The sequence below is a fragment of the Schistocerca nitens genome, chromosome 4, assembly GCF_023898315.1.
Source record: "Schistocerca nitens isolate TAMUIC-IGC-003100 chromosome 4, iqSchNite1.1, whole genome shotgun sequence".
Classification (NCBI taxonomy): Eukaryota; Metazoa; Arthropoda; class Insecta; order Orthoptera; family Acrididae; genus Schistocerca; species Schistocerca nitens.
The window spans coordinates 736,022,020-736,042,117 of record NC_064617.1 but is presented as its reverse complement, the minus strand read 5'-3'; the positions used below and the strand labels follow the sequence as shown (position 1 = coordinate 736,042,117).

Below are 20,098 nucleotides of genomic sequence, written 5' to 3'. Positions count from 1 at the left end.
CAACCGTTTTCCTGTATGGTCTTTAACTATTCAATTGGTTGTTACTTATCAATGAAGTGCACCAGCGGTATTTTGCGGCTTGTGGCCGTTAACGCACCAGTTACCTGCCCTAGTCGTTAGCGTAGTTTTCCGGCAGCGTGTTTTTCCTCCTGTGCTCACGCTGTCTGGCATGGCGTGTAGTTCGGCAGCCTTTTAGTTGTTTGTTCATATTTTTTTTAGAGTGGTTATTGTGCCTTGGCAGTTTTTAGATGCCAATTTTGAGGAAGTTGTGCTGCAGGTATCTTCGTCCTCAGCTGATACTTTTCGTTGTCATGTCGTTGGTCGGGCAGAAGGGAATTGATTAGGTTGTTGGTTGTTCCTTCAGCCATCCCTGGGTGAGGTTGCCATCTGATTATTTAACCTTACTCTTGGCTGCCTGTCTCACCTCACCTTATGTTAGAGCTACCTCCTCAGGCTGACCCTTGGAACACTTCTGAGCACCACTGTTCTGTTGGTTTTAGATTGTGATTTTCATTTTAGTCTGAAGTACTATTAATTTAGTTGTTTTAATTTTAAACTAAGTCCTTAAGCCAACTTAAATTAAAATTTGAAGATGTTGTTGTTGTGGTCTTCAGTGCTGATACTGGTTTGATGCACCTCTCCATGCTACTCTATCCTGTGCAAACTTCTTCATCTCCCAGTACCTACTGCAGCCTACATCCTTCTGAATCTGCTTAGTGTATTCACCTCTTGGTCTCCCTCTACGATTTTTACCCTCCACGCTGCCCTCCAATACTAAATTAGTGATCCCTCGATGTCTCAGAACATGTCCTACCAACCGATCCCTTCTTCTAATCAAGTTGTGCCACAAGCTCCTCTTCTCCCCAATTCTATTCAATACCTCCTCATTAGTTATGTGATCTACCCATCTAATCTTCAACATTCTTCTGTAGCACCACATTTCGAAAGATTCTATTCCCTTCTTGTCTAAACTATTTATCGTCCACATTTCACTTCATTACATGGCTACACTCCATACAAATACTTTCAGAAACAACTTCCTGACACTTAAATCTACACTCGATGTTAACAAATTTTTCTTCTTCAGAAACGCTTTCCTTGCCATTGCCAGTCTACATTTTATATCCTCTCTACTTCGACCATCATAATTTATTTCGCTCCCCAAATAGCAAAACTCATTTACTACTTTAAGTGTCTCATTTCCTAATCTAATTCCCTCAGTATCACCCGACTTAATTTGACTACATCCATTATCCTAGTTTTGCTTTTGTTGATGTTCTTCTTATACCCTCCTTTCAAGACACTGTCCATTCCGTTCAACTGCTCTTCCAAGTCCTTTGCTGTCTCTGACAGAATTACAATGTCATCGGCAAACCTCAAAGTTTTTATTTCTTCTCCATGCATTTTAATTCCTGCTCCGAACTTTTCTTTTGTTTCCTTTATTGCTTGCTCAATATACAGATTTAATAACATCGGGGATCGGCTACAACCCTGTCTCACTCCCTTCTCAACTACTGCTTCCCTTTCATACCCCTCGACTCTTATAACTGCCATCTGCTTTCTGTACAAATTGTAAATAGCCTTTTGCTCCCTGTATTTTACCCCTGCCACCTTCAGAATTTGAAAGAGAGTATTCCAGTCAACATTGTCAAAAGCTTTCTCTAAGTCTACAAATGGTAGAAACGTAGGTTTGCCTTTCCTTAATCTTCCTTCTAAGATAAGTCATAAGGTCAGTATTGCCTCACGTGTTCCAACATTTCTACAGAATCCAAACTGATCTTCCCCGAGGTTGGCTTCTACCAGTTTTTCCATTTGTCTGTAAATAATTCGCGTTAGTATTTTGCAGCTGTGACTTATTAAACTGATAGTTTGGTAATTTTCACATCTGTCAACACCTGCTTTCTTTGGGATTGGAATTATTATATTCTTCTTGAAGTCTGAGGGTATTTCGCCTGTCTCATACATCTTGCTCACCAGATGGTAGAGTTTTGTCAGGACTGTCTCTCCCAAGGCTGTCAGTAGTTCTAATGGAATGTTGTCTACTCCGGGGGTCTTGTTTCGACTCAGGTCTTTCAGTGCTCTGTCAAACTCTTCACGCACTATCATATCTCCCATTTCATCTTCATCTACATCCTCTTCCGTTTTCATAATATTGTCCTCAAGTACATCGCCCTTGTATAGACCCTCTATATACTCCTTCCACCTTTCTGCTTTCCCTTCTTTGCTTAGAACTGGGTTTCCATCTGAGCTCTTGATATTCATACAAGTCATTCTCTTTTCTCCAAAGGTCTCTTTAATTTTCCTATATGCAGTATCTATATTACCCCTAGTGAGATAAGCCTCTACATCCTTACATTTGTCCTCTAGCCATCCCTGCTTAGCCATTTTGCACTTCCTGTCAGTCTCATTTTTGAGACGTTTGTATTCCTTTTTGCCTGCTTCATTTAATGCATTTTTATATTTTCTCCTTTCATCAATTAAATTCAATATTTCTTCTGTTACCCAAGGGTTTCTACTAGCCATCATTTTTTTACCTATTTGATCCTCTGCTGCCTTCACTATTTTATCCCTCAAAGATACCCATTCTTCTTCTACTGTATTCCTTTCCCCCATTCCTGTCAGTTGTTCCCTTATGCTCTCCCTGAAACTCTGTACAACCTCTGGTTCTTTCAGTTTGTCCAGGTCCCATCTCCTTAAATTCCCACCTTTTTGCAGTTTCTTCAGTTTTAATCTACAGTTCATAACCAATAGATTGTGGTCAGAGTCCACATCTGCCCCTGGAAATGTCTTACAATTTAAAACCTAGTTCCTAAATCTCTGTCTTACCATTATATAATCTATCTGATACCTTTTAGTATCTCCAGGCTTCTTCCATGTATACAACCTTCTTTCACGATTCTTAAACCAAGTGTTAGCTATGATTAAGTTATGCTCTGCGCAAAATTCTACCAGACGGCTTTCTCTTTCATTTCTTAGCCCCAATCCATATTCACCTACTATGTTTCCTTCTCTCCCTTTTCCTGCGCTTGAATTCCAGTCACCCATGACTATTAAATTTTCGTCTCCCTTCACTATCTGAATAATTTATTTTATCTCCTCATACATTTCATCAATTTCTTCATCATCTGCAGAGCTAGTTGGCATATAAACTTGTACTACTGTAGTAGGCATGGGCTTTGTGTCTATCTTGGCCACAATAATGCAGTCACTATGCTGTTTGTAGTAGCTTACCCATACTCCTATTTTTTTTATTCATTATTAAACCTACTCCTGCATTACCCCTATTTGATTTTGTATTTACAACCCTGTATTCACCTGACCAAAAGTCTTGTTCCTCCTGCCACCAAACTTCACTAATTCCCACTATATCTAACTTTAACCTATCCAGTTCCCTTTTTAAATTTTCTAACCTACCTGCCCGATTAAGGGATCTGACATTCCATGCTCTGATCCATAGAACGCCAGTTTTCTTTCTCCTGATAACAACGTCCTCCTGAGCAGTCCCCGCCCGGAGATCCGAATGGGGGACTATTTTACCTCCAGAATATTTTACCCAAGAGGACGCCATCATCATTTAATCATACAGTAAAGCTGCATGCCCTCGGGAAAAATTACGGCTGTTGTTTCCCCTTGCTTTCAGCCGTTCGCAGTACCAGAACAGCAAGGCAGATTTGGTTAGTGTTACAAGGCCAGATCAGTCAATCATCCAGACTGTTGCCCCTGCAACTACTGAAAAGGCTGCTGCCCCTCTTCAGGAACCACACGTTTGTCTGGCCTCTCAACAGATACCCCTCCATTGTGGTTGCACCTACGGTACGGCTATCTGTATCGATGAGGCACACAAGCCTCCCCACCAACGCCAAGGTCCATGGTTCATTTGAAGATTGATTTGTTTAAAAACTAAATTTTGAAAGTTTGTGCTATCTGTAATTCTTGTTATCCAGGCCTTAAGCCCTGAATTGTTCAATGTCCAGTGTGTGGCCTTCAGCCAAGCTTTTACATGAAGTATTTTTAAGATAAAGCCTTCAGCCATTTTAAATTAAAATTTGAAGATTCATTTGTTTAAAACGATTTTTTTTTTTAAATTTGCTCTATCTGAATTTCTTGTTATCCAGTCCCTAAGCCCTGAATTGTTCAATGTTTTGTGTGTGGCCTTCAGAGGAGTGAAATATTTTTTTAAGTAAGGCTTCAGCGGGGAGTATTCTTTAAAGCAATTTTTTATAATTTGTGTTCACGCCTTCAGCTGTTCTTGTTTTTGGTGTGGCTTTGGGCCTTCAGCCTAGGAGGAATCTCAAGTTTCCTTAACTAGGCCTTCTGCCATATTGTTTTATTTTGATCCTTTTAAGGCAACGTGGTTCTTAGGAAAATAAAAGTTTGTGTCTTTTGTGCAACTGACTGGGTTGTTTGGGGGAAGAGACCAAACAGCGAGGTCATCGGTCTCATCGGATTAGGGAAGGATGGGGAAGGAAGTCGGCCATGCCCTTTCAAAGGAACTGTCTCGGCATTTGCCTGGAGCAATTTAGGGAAATCAAGGAAAACCTAAATCAGGATGGCCAGACGCAGGATGGAACCGTCGTCCTCCCGAATGCGAGTCCAGTGTGCTAACCACTGCACCACCTCACTCGGTCAATACTAAGGCTTCCTGCCAACTGCAGCTGTAGAGAAGAGGCTACAGAACAAGCCAGTACCTGCCGCATACCAATGCTGCCAACTGTTGATGAGTTATGAAGGTGGAGGCATTACTTTTCAGTCAACCCTCACATGAGTCACTTATATGCAGTAAGAGAAAAAAAATCCATAAACATCATAAGCAGTGCGCAGAGGTGGTCACCTGTACTGGGGAAGCATGCAAAGTATGAAAAAGTCACTGGTGGGATGAAATCCACTTCTTGTTGCCAGGTTTTGTTACATTGTCATGAAAGAGCCACAGTAATTAATGTGCCCGAGTTAGCAAGAGTAAATGAACCTTATTCATGCTCATGAACTAAATACAACACCACAGCTGTTTAGACATGAAACCACATTTCTTGGTCCTAATGCATTGACAGTGACTGATGTCACATTGACAGAGTTCTCTTAAAGGGAGTATAAAAGGGGCCATATAGTTGGAGAGTGGTAGAGCTCTAGGGGTTTCCAGAAGAGAGAGAAAGGTCCCAGCGAGTTGGAAGCTTGTAGTTGGTCAAAGATAGTGTGGTTGTGGCATAAGACACAGAGAGACAAGTTCCATCAGATGAACCATGGACACAGCCGGCATATTCCAGGAGTGATTACGAGTTCTGCACTGATGGGCCACAAATGCACCGATATCAGGCCCCCTGTGGAGGACTTGGATGAGGTGTGGAGAGAACACTCAGACATGGTGTGGAGCTGACGACTCTTCTGTGGCAAAGGGAGCTCCAAATGATGCACCAACAGGATGCAATTCACACCTGTCCTGGAGTGATTTCCAATGTGAACCAGTTCTGACTGGTTGGGCAGTGCCCTTTATTGCCGCCCAGTGGAACATACAGGCATGATGTCAAGCAGACACATAACCTGCAATGGAAGACATTGAGTCCCCAATGATAGCTCTATTTGCAGCAACGCCTGTGCTGTTAACAGTGAAGCTGGGGCCATGTGTTACCCTGGCAGCTCTGAGAGATGTGGTTGATGACAACATGGTGTGCTTATGTTGTCACTGGACTGTTTTCTTGTGTCTCACATGATGGTCTCACCAGCAGCCAGGTACAAGGCAGTCTGCAGTATACACCCATGTTGCTTGGAGGTGGATCGGTGAATACAATATCCCTCCCCTCTTAATAAAGCAATGCAGCTGCTGCTGGGAAGAGGTGACATGGAACTTGTGAGCCAGTGGTGGCATCAGCAAACACCAGCAGCCACTGTAAGATGACACCTGATGAATGGCAGCTGCTTGAGACGCAATGAAGCCGACGAGCCAGTAAGGTGTTCAATGTGGCACTGATGCAGCCAGGCAGCCAACAAGAAAAGCTGCTATGATTGGAGACATGATAAACAACAGATGGTCAGGGCTGTTACTGAGAAAGGAAAGCCAGTCACAGGAAGGTGGTGTAGGTGATGAGGCCAAGTGTGGTCCAGGGTTTTGCTTCAGAGCTTCCACAAAAACTTAATTCTCACAGAAAAGAACAGCAGAAGGAACTTGAAACGGGACAAGGGCTCAATTGAGGGTGATACAGCAGGAGACAAAAAAAAGCAAGAATGGAAGGATGAAGTGGCACAGAAAATGAAACCATTTGAATTGACGTCATGATGGTGGCAGCAAGCTGGACCTAGATGCAAGGGGGCATTACTGCAGTGGAGGAAGCCATGCCAGTTGTGGAAGAAACAATGTTAGCAGTAAATGAAGGTGTGCCAGAAGTGGAGAAGGCCATCTTCTTCAGGTGCTGCGAGTTTTGCTACTGTGTGTACTCGCTGCTTGGACTCCAATTTATAGCCGAGTTCAATTCCTAATGTCCACTGCATGCTTTGACGCTCTTTTGTTTTACAGAGCATGCTCTGATACTCCATGAAACATAAATTTCCTCAGCATTTTCCAACTCTGATAGATGTGATGGGCAGTGAGATTTTAATAAATTGAGCATCAGACTCCAAGTGTTATTTAAATTGTAACCACCATCCCTGTTTATCACATTTTCTGACATCTTTATTTTGACAGACTCCTGAATTATGCTGTCCCAGAAACTTGGCATTTACACCACAGTACTGGTATCATTGTACTTCATTTCATTTCATGATTATACTCAAGGCAGTGCTCAGCGATATCTGATTTTCTTGGTTGTTTTAGTTGGGTGTGTCACTGATGCTCTTTGCATCTCTCCTCGACTGTTCTGATATTCTGTGCAAAGTAAGACATGTCACATTCACACGGAATATAATACACACCCAGTTTTTGGAGATGTAGATCATCTTTAATATTATAAAAAATACTTTTTATCTTAGTTGACAGGAGCGAACACACTGGATGCCATGTTTCTGTAGTAGTCTACTGATCTTTCTGGATATTGGACCATTATAAGGCAGATAAGTGATTTTTGGCTTCTCTTCCTCATTCTCAACCTAAAACTATTTCTTAGACGTTCTTGATTTTGACTGCATTGCCATTCAGTTTGATGCTGTGAGTAACCATCTTTCGGGACATCAGTTCACAGGTGTTGTAATTCTCTGGCAAGGCTCCCCTTGTCTGAATGTGATCGAGCTCTATGGGCCAGAGTCTTTAGCACCAAATTTCTTTGTGATAGATGGTGATGGCTTGTGGTGTGAAGATAGAGGTCATGTGTGTAGGTTTTCTACATACATTGTGATGTAGGGATCTGTTCAGTCTTCTTTTAACTAACACTTAAGTGGCCCTCTTTTTCAAGTTCCATCATGACTTTCATATTAGTTTAAATGTTCCAGGAACTCTTGAAGCTTTTCCAGTGCATGTGGCCATTATCAGAAGTGTCATCCATGTCCTGAAAGAAACGTGGGTTTAAGTTTGTGGATTCAAGTGCCTTTGCTTCAAAGTGTTCCCTCTACAGGTTCACCATGAAAGGTGATAATGGACAACCCACTGAATTGCAATTTGTCTGTTCATAATATTCTCCATCATATAGGAAATAAGTTGATGTCAAAATATGCCTAAAAAGTTCTGTGGAAGGACTGTCTAACTTTTCTGATATTAATTCCAAGGAATCAGAAAAAGAACTCTCATAACGACGGAGACTACATCAAAACTGACCGTAATATCTATGTTCTGGAATAGCAGTTGACTGATGAAAGTCAATGGACTATTGAATATGGTATTTGCACTTCTCATGTATTTACTGAGTATGCATTCCAGATATTTTGCCAGCTGGTTTTTAGGTACTGTAATGTAGCAAATCATTATGAGTTGTTATCTTTCACTGAAAGTGTAACTGGCCATGGAGCTGGGAGGAGACCAGATTTTGGTTCTCATGCTGGCACAGCTGACACTGGCTATCGGGCCAAGCAAGCAGTGTACTTGCTTAATGCTGCATGCAATACATTACACATACTCTCTATGAATCTGAAGAAGTACTACTATCTAATAATCAATCTTTTTCATACTTAGTATACCAAATTCTATGAATAATACAACGGTACTGCTAAAATTTCAAATCAATAAGTTCAGTTCTTTTGGGGATGTAAATTTCTACCTGAAACATATAACCATGCTGGCATTATGAAACAGAGTTAGGGACTGTAATGGATTCATCTACAGTATCAATTGAAACTACAACCAAGAAGATAGGTTCATATAATTTAATTTTCTGGAATTTTGCTTAGTTTTATTACCACATGTTTCTGATGTAATTGAAAGTACTTTAGAAAATTATTATTTCATCATGTTTTGGTAAAATGAGTGTTTTTGAGACACAGAGAGAGAGTGAATGGAGGACATACATAAACAGAGAATGTGATATTTTATTAAAACTATGAAAATGTACATGTTAGAAAGTTGCTGCGCAATAGGGGAATTTATGACACACATTGGAATGAGCTTGATTTTGTAAAAGGCAGCCAGAAGGGGCATCAAGTATAAAATTTATTAGTTATTTATTTTGTGGCAAGAAACCACATTTTGTTTTCATTAAATTTTGTTTAGTTCCAGAATTACAAAATTTCTGGTCTAAATTACTTGTGGTAATCTGATTGGCTGACAGAAATACAGCAAGAAGGCATGTGAGTAGATAATCATTCGGGAACCATCTTCTGGTAAACACCTATGTTAAACCGTGCTAATCAAATTTGTGCCAAAATGAAGAAATTTGCACATTTCATTGGTTCTCTTGTCATTGGTGAAAAGCAACTACAGCACCAAGTATTTTAGGAAAGTTCGAGCTTTGTGAGTGGCCAATTTTAGGAGATTTTTCATGAAAATTTCATGTCATACATAAATTCCGTGTGGTGTGTTTTGTACAGATTACGAGACATTATGGTGAGCACTTCTTTACTAGAAGCACACTGAATGACTGAATGTGTTAACTCACCAGTGGTCATGAGCCAGTGACAGTTAAGGATGTTCAAAATATTGGGTCGGACTAAATACCTTCTGGCTGTTTTCAAGTGTGATCTTGGAACATTGCATAATCGATGTCGGGATATTAAATATGGGGTTGATAGCTATTTTCTGTATTTTTAAAGACAATAAACCATCTTAAAGGAAATTTTAGACGTTTTTTTCAAATGAGTCCAAGAACCCCAAACACTCAATAGTTTAACTAACTTTCAGTTACAGCCCACGGACTGGAGTTACGTGGCCTTTGTGTGATAGGTATTTAATCGAATTTTCATCATCATCAATGCTGTTTTTATTGGCTAAACCAGTATCTACTACCATAGAGTGAAGGGGCAGACAACCTGAAACCTATCCAGGTGGGTGGACAGATTGCTTAAAGGAAAGTGAGAGGATGACCCATTCTGCTACAGTGTGCCAATTTTACTAAACTATGGATCTTAGTGGAATTCTTTCCTTGTATACCTTATGAAGGCCATATAGTCATGGTGGCACTGCTGCACATGTTATGACACTTCCTCTCGATTTTATTTGTAGGACTGACATCTATCTGTCAGTATGAAGTGTCATTCATGAGATTGAATATCTCCTTATTGTGACATTAGGACCATAGTGTTAACCTTTTTAGCTGGCAGAACTATAGTTTCAGTGTCCTCCCACAGATTTTTCAATGTTACACATTCTTCATTAGCGGTTGGATCTTAGCTCTGATGCCCCGGTAAGTGCTCTACAGGTTTTACAGCAAACCTTTTCTGTTGCTTCCGGTGTGAGAGCAGCTACAACATGTTCCACAGCACTGATAACCTCTCTGTTGGGTGCCCATAAGCTCCTTTTCCTGCTCCATGGTGCTGATATAATCTGCTATTGGCAGCATTTGTAAAGGGTGCAAAATTTAGACCCTTAGCAAGGCTCTTCGCTGTATCCTTGTCCAGACGTTTCTCAGTGTTTACATTATGGCCCCAGCTTCTTGTCTTGGCTCATGTGCAAGTGAACAAATTTTGCTTTTTGGCATGCAGATGTTTTCAACTGCGGAGAGTCTGCTTGCAATGTTGTTGTAAACCCATTCTTGAGACTCTGCAGAGAGTTTAGCCGACACGTAAAGATAGAGATGAAGCAGCTCTTTTGAAGTGACGTCTACCAACCATCAAGTGTCACAAATTCTTCTCGTACTGGAGCCAGGCTTGGAAAGTGCCTAATCCTATTGCCCCTGGTATGTTAATGTGATATTTGATTTTAACAAATTACCTAAAGCTTGTTCAACTCGACATCTTGTTAGGAAGGTCAATGTACTGAGAAGTCGTCCTTTGTTCTGGTGGAGTTTATCTAATTTGTGTACACAGAGTTAAGTGATATGATCGCTCACATTTTCTCAGCATGATTGATCAATACTGAGCTTCCAGGTGTTCAGCTGAGTAGCTGTTTCCATTTTCTGCACAATGGTTTCATTTCTGTCCCATCCATCTTCTTCAGGTGTTTTTCTTTTATGTGTACTTACTGCCTGGACTCAAAGGGCACAGTGGGAGTCAAACTTGGCTGTAAATAGTAGTATGAGACCAACAATGGCTCACAGTCTGGTTGGAGTCCACACAGCAAGTACACATAATGGCAAAACTTGCAGCACCTGAACAAGATGGCTGGGTCTGTCACCGAAATATTGTGCAAAAATGAAAACAAGAACTCAGCTGAACACACACAAGCTCACTACTGACCAATCATGCCAAGGAAACTTGATAGATCAGAGATATGAGCCCCATCAGATGGGCAATGGAGCAGCTGGTGTAATCTGGGAGTGACAGTGAGTTGCACACTGGTAGACCGTGGATGCAGTTGACGTTGGGCATAGTGTGGAGGTCTTGGATGAGGTGTGGTATGAACTCTTAGATACAGCTTGGAGTGGACGTCTGCACTGGGCGTCCTTTTCACCATTTTATAAAGCCATAGAGACTATTCACCAGACTGAAAGTAAATTATAAATATCATAAGCATATTAAAAAGCATTTAAAGTGAAATAGAAGCCTCAACCTGTACATGGGATTCGAGATGGCAACCCCCTCCAGAGACAACAGAGGATGTTTGTTTGAAATTCCCTTGCTTCCTACTTAAGTTGGACACTAGTGTCAATGTATAAAGAGCAGTCAAATGAAAACTGAACACTTGCCACAATGAGAACACGGAATGGTTCCATTCAAAAGTGATCACAACATGTATTAAGACATTTATCCTACTGGGAGACAGGAGGATCCATTCCTGTTTCATAGAACTCTGTCAGCCACAGGCAGATCCACAACCACACCATCTCTTGCATTTCATTGTCAGGCTAAAACTGGTGTCTACATGTGTCTTTCTTGAGGTCACCAAATAAGTGAAAATCACACAGTGAAAGACCCGAGCTCCACTGAGGATGTTGCAGTGATTCCCAACCAAATCACTGAAGTGTAGTCTTCATCTGAATAGGCAGTGTGGGGGCAGGCATTATCATGCCACAGGATGCTTCCTCTTCTCATCGAGTTCCGCAAGCATAGAACCAAAATCAATGCACATTGCTATGAAAACACTCTGCAGAAATTGCAATGCACCATCAAGTCAAAATTCCCAGGAATGCTGTCAGATGGAATCATCCTGTTTCATGATAATGCTTGTCCCCACACTGCCAACTGGACAAAGGTCACACTGCAGTGATATTGTTGGGAAACAGTACAACGCAACATCTTCCATACAGCCTGGTTCTTTCACCATGTAATATTCACATCTTTGGCAACCTGAAGAACGACATGCATGGATGTTGGTTTCGGCTGGATGAGAAAGTGCAAGAGTGGGTGTAGTTAGGGATCCAACAGCATCCAAAAATTGTCTATGAAACAGGAAACAGGATAAATGTGTTAATGAGTGTGGTGATTGCTTTCAAATGGAACCATTCAAAAAGCTATTTGTGGCAGGTGTTTGGTTTTCATTTGACTACCCATCATACTAAACCACTGCCCTAAGAAGAGAAGTGCTGTTGGCATTTGCTTGATATACAGGATGTTTATAAACAAAAGATGTGGTTTTAAAAATTAATAATAAATTGATTTATTAATTTATATGGGCAAGCCTAACAGCATAAGCAGTGGCAACTGTCCAAGTTTTAGATGCGCTATCCACTATTTACTTGTCATGCCTACTACACAGGCATAGCATCTGTTTCCGAGATGGCTGGCAAACAGGAAAAGGCTTTCTGTGTGCTCTTTTTTCTGTGTAGCATGAGTTTCATGCACGGTTTAGGAAATACCCACCAAATAAGAATAATGTAGGTATGTGGTACCAACAGTTCATAGAAACTGGATGCATTATAAGGGGAAGAGTCCTGGTCAAAGTCAGGTGTCTGATGCACACGTTGAAAGAGTGAACAAGGCATTTTACCAAAGTCCTTGTTCACGCCATTGATTATAGTGTGGAAGGTCTTCTGTAAATGGCTACATTTTAAACTGTACAAAGTGGGATTAGTACACGCTCTTACACCAACAGACAGCGTGAAAAGGGGTGATTCTGTAAAGAGCTGCAGTAAAAACTGGAGGATGCTGGTTTTGTAGGAAGATTCATCTTCTGCAATGAAGCCACTTTTCATGTGAGTGGTAAAGTGAATACACACAATGTCCATATCTGCAGAAGCAAGAAAACCACACATGCTAGTAGAGCATCAGCACGGCTCTCTAAAATTGAATGTTCTCTGTGCCAAACACCTATTATAGTGATTACATTTTGCAACTGGATGGTGCTCTGCCCCATCTTCACAGGAGTGTACAAGAGCTTCTTAATAGTGTTCTTCACGAATACTGTGTTGGACATGCTGCAACAGCAGACAACAATCTTCGCCCTTGGCTGCCCCTCACTTCTTTGAACTGCTTTTGTTGTATGTCTTCCCTCGGCATGCAACTCGTGTTTTGCTATGTTTGGTCTTTCTGTCCCAGTGTTTAATAAATGTATATACAACACTTAGTGTGTGTTATTACTGACCAACCATACACTATAACCACAGTGGTGACCCCAACATTGTCATTGCGTGATCGTGAGCTATTTTGTGCTTGTTTTCATCATTAACAAACTTCGTGTGGCAGCCCACATTGTTCTCGCCACAATGGATCTACTAGTGTCTTTCTGTGCTAGTGCCACACACCCTATTAACTGTGCTTGTGACCATGAGTAGTCAAGTGTTCCTAATGCACGTTTGGTTAAAAGTGAACAATTATTTACACCCAGCCACGCCGGTGGCCAGCTAACCTTAGCTGGCTCAACATGGCCACCATCTAGTGTGGCAGCACAACAATGGCCACAACATGGACAGTGCACGCTGCCTAACGACATCGTGGATGATCATCCAGTTAAAGACATTGTGGTTTACCCCTCATCTACGCAGTTATCTTGGGGTTGGTTTGATGTGCAGACAAAATTCCAGGACTGTGATTCAAATATTTCTGTTCATGGGTAGCAAATTCTCATATGCCTAGTATCACTGCACTGCCCCCCCTCCTCCCCCCCTCTCCGCACATTGTCTCGTCAATGCTGGTCGCCTCGACCGAACCAGTTTTGGTGACCATTGCATTGTGGTTGCACCATGACTGCCTTCCGCCAGTTTTTGCAACGACGCCGACCATTGCACCTGCGCTGGTTTTTGGGTCAGCCCCCTCGTGGCTGTGCCATGACCGCCTTCCGCCCGCTGTTGCAACGACACCGGCCATTACACCCGCGCCGTGCTCTTCGTCAGGCATGCAGTTTGGACACACCATGCCAACTTTTGCACCCACACCCTCCACACCATGTGCTGCATGCAGCTGCCCCCTCACGCAGACCTCGGGCATCGCTCCCGTCACCGCTACTGCACTCCCAGTGTCGGAGGCATCTTGCCCTGCTCACACAGATCTCCTCCTGCCGGTGCTGCCTCAACACGTGTTACCCGGCAGGTTGCCCAAGCTACCTGCTTTGCAAAAAGATAACCCTAAGACTTGGTTTGCATTAGTGGATCACCTACTGGACATCCACAGCATTTCGAACAACAACACACATTCTGTCTGCCTGGTGAGTCACCTCCACACTCATCCGGAGCTCATCAGTGATTTGCTTCTCTCACTGCACGCCTCGCACACATATTCGATGGCGAAGGCACTGTTCATCGAGCGCCTTTCTCATCCTCCAGTGGAGGCTATCTACCACATTATTCAAGATGAGTATCTCAACAACTGCACTCCTTCGCAGCTTTGGCAGCACCTACGTGCATTAATTGATGATCAAGCATTACCTGATGCCGCAATTTGGACATTTTGGATGGACAGAATGCCTTCAGATCTACAACTTCATCTACTGTCTCACAATGCTGACCCACTTGAGGTTCGTTTACGCATGGCAGATCAAGCTTATGCTATCATTCGTCACCGACACTGTCTGTCATGGACGACATCTCTATCACCCTCAGTTGGCATACCTGCATCTTCGGTTCCACACCCTGCTGGCAGAGGCCAGCATGTTCACATCGGCACCTCAGCTGCCAGTCAGGAGCTGCCACCTAGCAGCCTATAGGAGGTACTGCCTGCAGCCTCCCGACAGCCGCCAACCGTGCATGAGCAGCAGCCCAATTGTTGACCGGCCCTGATGAAGACAGCTGCTGCCTGCTCCCACTCCACACTGCCTAGCCTACCAGCATACCCACTGTGCTGGTACCATGCTACTTAGCCGCCCGCAACTGCTGCGCACCTTGTGCCTACCCAAATGATTCTGGCTGGCAAGTTTAGGTGCCACGGTCCGCCACATCCCTTCACGGCACTTACTGTATGACTGCTCCACACCCTTCAGCGACGCAACACCTATATGCCACAGACATGTCATCTGGCACTCCCTTTCTCGTCGAGACTGGCGCCAATGTTAGTGTTATCCCAGCTGAGCATGCCGGTGACGCACTTTCACCCGCTAACCTCACTTTGATTGCCACCAATCATTCTCCCATTGCGGTCCATGGTTCCATCAAGATGTCGCTTCGCCTATCACCGTTCCACACGTTTCCTTGGGCATTCCACATTGCCAACATGGATGAACCTGTGATCGAGTTGGATTTTCTACACCATTACGAACTTTTACCACACCTGTAGGCCACTGCACTGCGACACGCATCTGGTTCTACCATTCCGTGCTCAAACGAGTTCAGCACGACTTCACTCTTTGCCTTCTTGGTTACACTTTCCACATTTGCATCCCTGCTCTAGCACATTACTACACAGCTCTCTGACCCGGCAGACGTGTGCTCACAAATTGACAAACTCCTCACCCAGAACAATACGTTATGCACCCGCATTGCCTGTGCTTCTGCTGAATTTTCACACGCATGACATACGATACATCGCCTATCTGCAGAACCATAATGAGGCGATCCAACACACACTTCTACTGTGCCTTCTTCCCAATCTGCTCCTGTGTTGAGCTTTCCTCCGCCTGCTGTCACTTCTTCACCGCCGCGGATGACTCTACAAGACACATCTCTGTGCTGCACTCCTGCACCGCATCTTCCAACACCGACATCAGCCGACGCACCGCCTACACCGCCCTGGTTCAGCAAGGTCAGTGAACCAATGTTGCCCTTGGACCCCTTCCTGACCCCTCTTGCAGACCTTCCTTCGCAAGTATCAGCCATCAGTAAAGGCACTTGTCATAGGATTCACACCACAGACACCCTACTTGTACGTTATAAGGCCAGGTGCCTTAACGCTTCCAAACTTCTGTGCACCACGGAAATCGTTCAGGATCTGTTGGCTTTGGGTGCGGTCCGCCCCTCTGATAGCAACTGGTCTTCACTTATTCACCTTGTTCCTAAAAAAGACGGCACCTTTTGTAAGTGCAGGGACTAAAGGTCCCTTAATCCTCGCACCATTAATGATTACTACCCGATTCCTCATATTCAGGATTTCATGCAATTACTACATGGTTCTAAGTGTTTCTCTGTTTTAGATTTTTCCAAGGCATACCATCAAAGCCCTATGCATCCACTGGATTTTCTGAAGATGGCCATCATCACACCCTTCAGCCTATTTGAATACTGTTACACGCTTTATGGATTGAAAAACACTGCGCAGATGTGGCAGCGGTTCATTGATTCCATTTTGCTACCTCTGCCATTTTCTTAGGCTTACTTAGATAATATACTGATCTTTTCCTCCTCTGCTGAGGAGCATCAAGTTCACCTCAACGCAGTCCGTTTGGCCCTCTCTGCCAAAGGCGTGGTGATCAACCATGTTAAATCCCAACTCTGTTCTACATCAGTTACCTACCTAGGCCATACTGTCTCTGCCGATGGCCTCTGACCAATGAGTTCTCATCTCAAAACCATACTTGATCTTCCTCTTCCTGAGGATTATGCTCAGCTCCATCGTTTTCTGGGTATGGCAAACTGTTACCACTGCCATATTCCTCAAGCTGCCTCCGTCCAAATGGCCGTCACTGACACCCTCTCCAGCAAAAACACAATGGAGAAATGGAGGTTAGACTGGACCAAACCCATGCTCAGTGCCTTTACTAACGTTAAAACTGCCCTTGCCAAAGCCACTACATTCATCCACCCTGACCCTGAGGCCCATGTTTCGATCACTACTGATGCCAGAGACTCAGTTTTGGGCACTGTTTTACAACAGTACACTGCCGACTCAACCCAAGCACTCCATTTCTTTTCCAAGAAACTGACTAAGAGCCAGTGTAAGTGGTCAGCTTTCGGCCATGAGCTCTTTGCTGTGAACGAGGCGATTAAATATTTCCGTAGTGACCTCGAGGGGTGACCTTTCACGATCCACACAGATCACATGCCACTCATGGATGCTATTTGTAACCTGCCTAAGGACCTTCTGCCGAGGCATTTCTGCCATATGGACTACATCTGTCAGCGCTCTTCCAATGCGTGCTATATCTGCAGCACAGAGAATGTTGTGGCAGACTATCTGTCCCGCATCTGCGTGCTAACCGCACCACTGAATCTGGAAGAGCTCGCCTGACTTCAGGCTAAAGACAATGATATACAGCAATTAATATCAGACAAGTCATCGCTCTCTGTCCAACCCCGTACCCTACACAGGTCAATGATCCCTGTCCTTTGTGGCACCTTTATGGCCACTCCCCACACCCTGGCTCCTACTGCCCTTCGTCACAGGGTCTTTACTGCTTTGCATGGCTTGGCTCACCTTGCAAAGCGAGCAACAACGTAGCTGGTGACTGAGGGCTTTGTCTGGCTCGGCGTGAAGCATGACTGCCACACTTGGACCTGCGTGTGCGTCCCATGCCAGCGCAACAAGGTCAGCAGGCATGCTCAACCTCCATTAGGCAAGTTTGACATTCCAAAGGGATGCCTTCGGCATGTCCACATTGACGTCATTGGCCCCCTCCACAGATACACCTTATCGGATATTGACCACATGACCTGCTGGACCAATGTGGTCCCTCTTATTAACATCATGACTGAGACCATCACTCGTTCTTTTGTCTCAGTGTGGGTTGCTCATTTCGGCTGTCCCCTGTCTCTCATGGCCGATCAGGGATGACAGTTCAAGTCTGTCCTCTTTGCATGACTGTGCAAACTCTGCGGTGTTGCCAAATTCCACACCATGGCTTACCACCTGCAGGTGAACGGCCTGGTCAAATGGTGGCACTGCACTCTCAAGGCCGCGTTTATGTGCCAAGGTGGTTTACGGTCCGAGGCCCTCCTTTGGGTCCTGCTGGGCATTCGCTCGGCCCATACAGAAGACTTGTACGCATCGCTCACCAAGATTCTGTATGGCGAACCCCTCCTCCTTCCCACAGAATTCGTGGAGGATTCACCATCAGCTGATACCATGGATCTTGCTGCTCTGGTTCAACAGGTTCATGCACATGTTGCACACCTCCGCATCCCCCTTCCATGCCCTCACTCCACCCTGCCTGTGTTTGTCCAAAAGGACCTTGCTTCATGTGAATTTGTGATGTTGCATGATGACACCATGCGAGCGGCCTTGCAGCCACCTTATTCGGGCCCTCACAGGGGTACAAACATGTTGTAATCCATCTACACGGACAACCACAGACTGTGTCTGTTAATCGCCTGACACTGTTGACCTGCCTCCAATGCTGCTGACCTCCCTTCGACTGATGTGTCACCGCTTGTGTAGCCGTTGGACACACGGGACTCTTGCAGCACAGTTTCCAACGCACATACTTCTCATGCTGGCTGCCGCCTACAACCACTAACCTGCCTCCGATGCTGCCAACCTGCCTTCAACTGATGTCTCACTGCCTGTGTACCTGTTGGACACACGGGACTCTTACAGCGCAGTTTCCGATGCACATACTTCTCGCGCCAGATGCCACCTACAATCGCCATGCTGGCACAGAGATTATGAATTTGAGTGATGAAGCCTCCAACCACCGTGCTCGGCATTACCGGGGAGGGGGGAGCCTCTATGGCGTCTCTGGCGCAGAGCATCCCATCTTTGACTGTTATTTATTTGAACTGCTTTTGTTCTATGTCTTCCCTCAGTGTGTTCTGCCATGTGTTTTCTTTCTGACCCGGTGTTTAATAAATGTATATACGATAATTAGTGTGTGTTATTACCGACCAACCATACATGATAACCACACACATGACCCTCGAGGAAATATTTGATTGGATTATGCGTGCACAGCAGACCATCATGGAAGATATGCTGCACTGAGTATGGAAAGAATTAGATTACTGTGTATATGTGTGTTGCATGTCCAAGAGTGCACATATTGGAAGATTGTGATTAATGGATAAAAAATTGGACAGTATGCTGTAAGATTTACCTGCATAAAGTAATAAATCAATTTATTATTAATTTTAAAACTGTACCATTCATTTATAAACACCCTGCACTACGTACACAAATAGAAAAGTATGATAGAAAGCTGATTTCTTCAGTCTCTCAACAGGATACTAGGCATTTTTTAAATTTTTTGGTGAATTTTAATATAAATACCTTTGGAAATTGTCTGCTGTGATATTTCATAATTTACTTATATCAACATTAACACGTTACAAACATAAACCAACAAATTGAACTGTAAACAGATCTTTGCATTCTTTAAACCATTAATTCTTCATTGCATCTTAACTATCATTGCAATAATTTCCAAGAATATTTTCCATTAATTTGGTATACCTATCTCATTTTATTTTGATCATTAGCTTTTACAGTGCTCAAATCTAATCAAACAAAATGTAAACAAATAAAATAATTAAGAACCATATCTACATCCTACGAATATAAATATACATTTTCATTAAATGTTATTATAATTTATGTTTAGTTTTTTACCAGCAATGTTGCCACCCATGATTACCATTTCCTTAACATTGGTACAAAAGTGTGGATCCATATGGATTGCAAGAGCTATGTTTGTAAGAGGTCCAAGACAAAGAAGACTGATTTCATCTGAAAATTATAAGTAGCTAAAATCAGTAAAACAATCTATACTAGTAAAGTTTCTCATAATTATAAATTAAAACTAAAACTTACTTGGTCTTTCTGAGGTAATTTTGGTCAGGAAACTAACAGCATGATCTTTCTGTATGTGATGATCAGGATCTGGGGCATCAGGATATTGAAAATCTCCAAAGCCATCACAGCCATGATAGAATTCTGCTCTACTTTCTGGACTCTCCACCAAAGATTCACTTGCCCCCCGAAAAACTGGAATCTATGCAATCATATTTGTCAGCGTTGCATGCTGAATCTTTTTCCAAGACAAGTCGGACAAAAGTAGAGCAACAGTGAATTACACATACTATGAAGAAGCTGAAATATACATATTTGTGAGCTAGAATCAAACCCATGAAACTGTAGCTTATATGAAACAATAGTATGAGGGCATGGTTTAACAATGATATATACTGACAAGATTTTCTCAAGCTTCCAGTCAAGTGCCCCCAGCCATTGTCAGGTAATGACTCACATGAGTGCTGCTGCCAACTGTGACCTCACTGGTGTCTACTCCAATGCCATATATGATAATGTTTTCGTTGCAGCCCCTCTGCACCAACTTCAACCTTATGATGCTTCTTTA

The 20,098-nt window shown here is 43.3% G+C and overlaps 1 protein-coding gene across 5 annotated transcripts in view; it reads right to left on the bottom strand.

The window, feature by feature from the left end:
* The window catches only part of LOC126252945 (uncharacterized), an 89,485-nt gene that overhangs the window by 5,409 nt on the left and 63,978 nt on the right, over nt 1-20,098 (bottom strand). For all 5 annotated transcript variants that reach the window (XM_049953957.1, XM_049953955.1, XM_049953954.1 and 2 more), the window contains exons 3-4: nt 19,552-19,732; nt 19,351-19,467 (exon numbers count right to left, since the gene is read on the bottom strand). In XM_049953957.1, the coding sequence (XP_049809914.1) occupies nt 19,351-19,467; nt 19,552-19,732 (298 nt within the window). The remainder of the gene's footprint in view (nt 1-19,350; nt 19,468-19,551; nt 19,733-20,098) is intronic.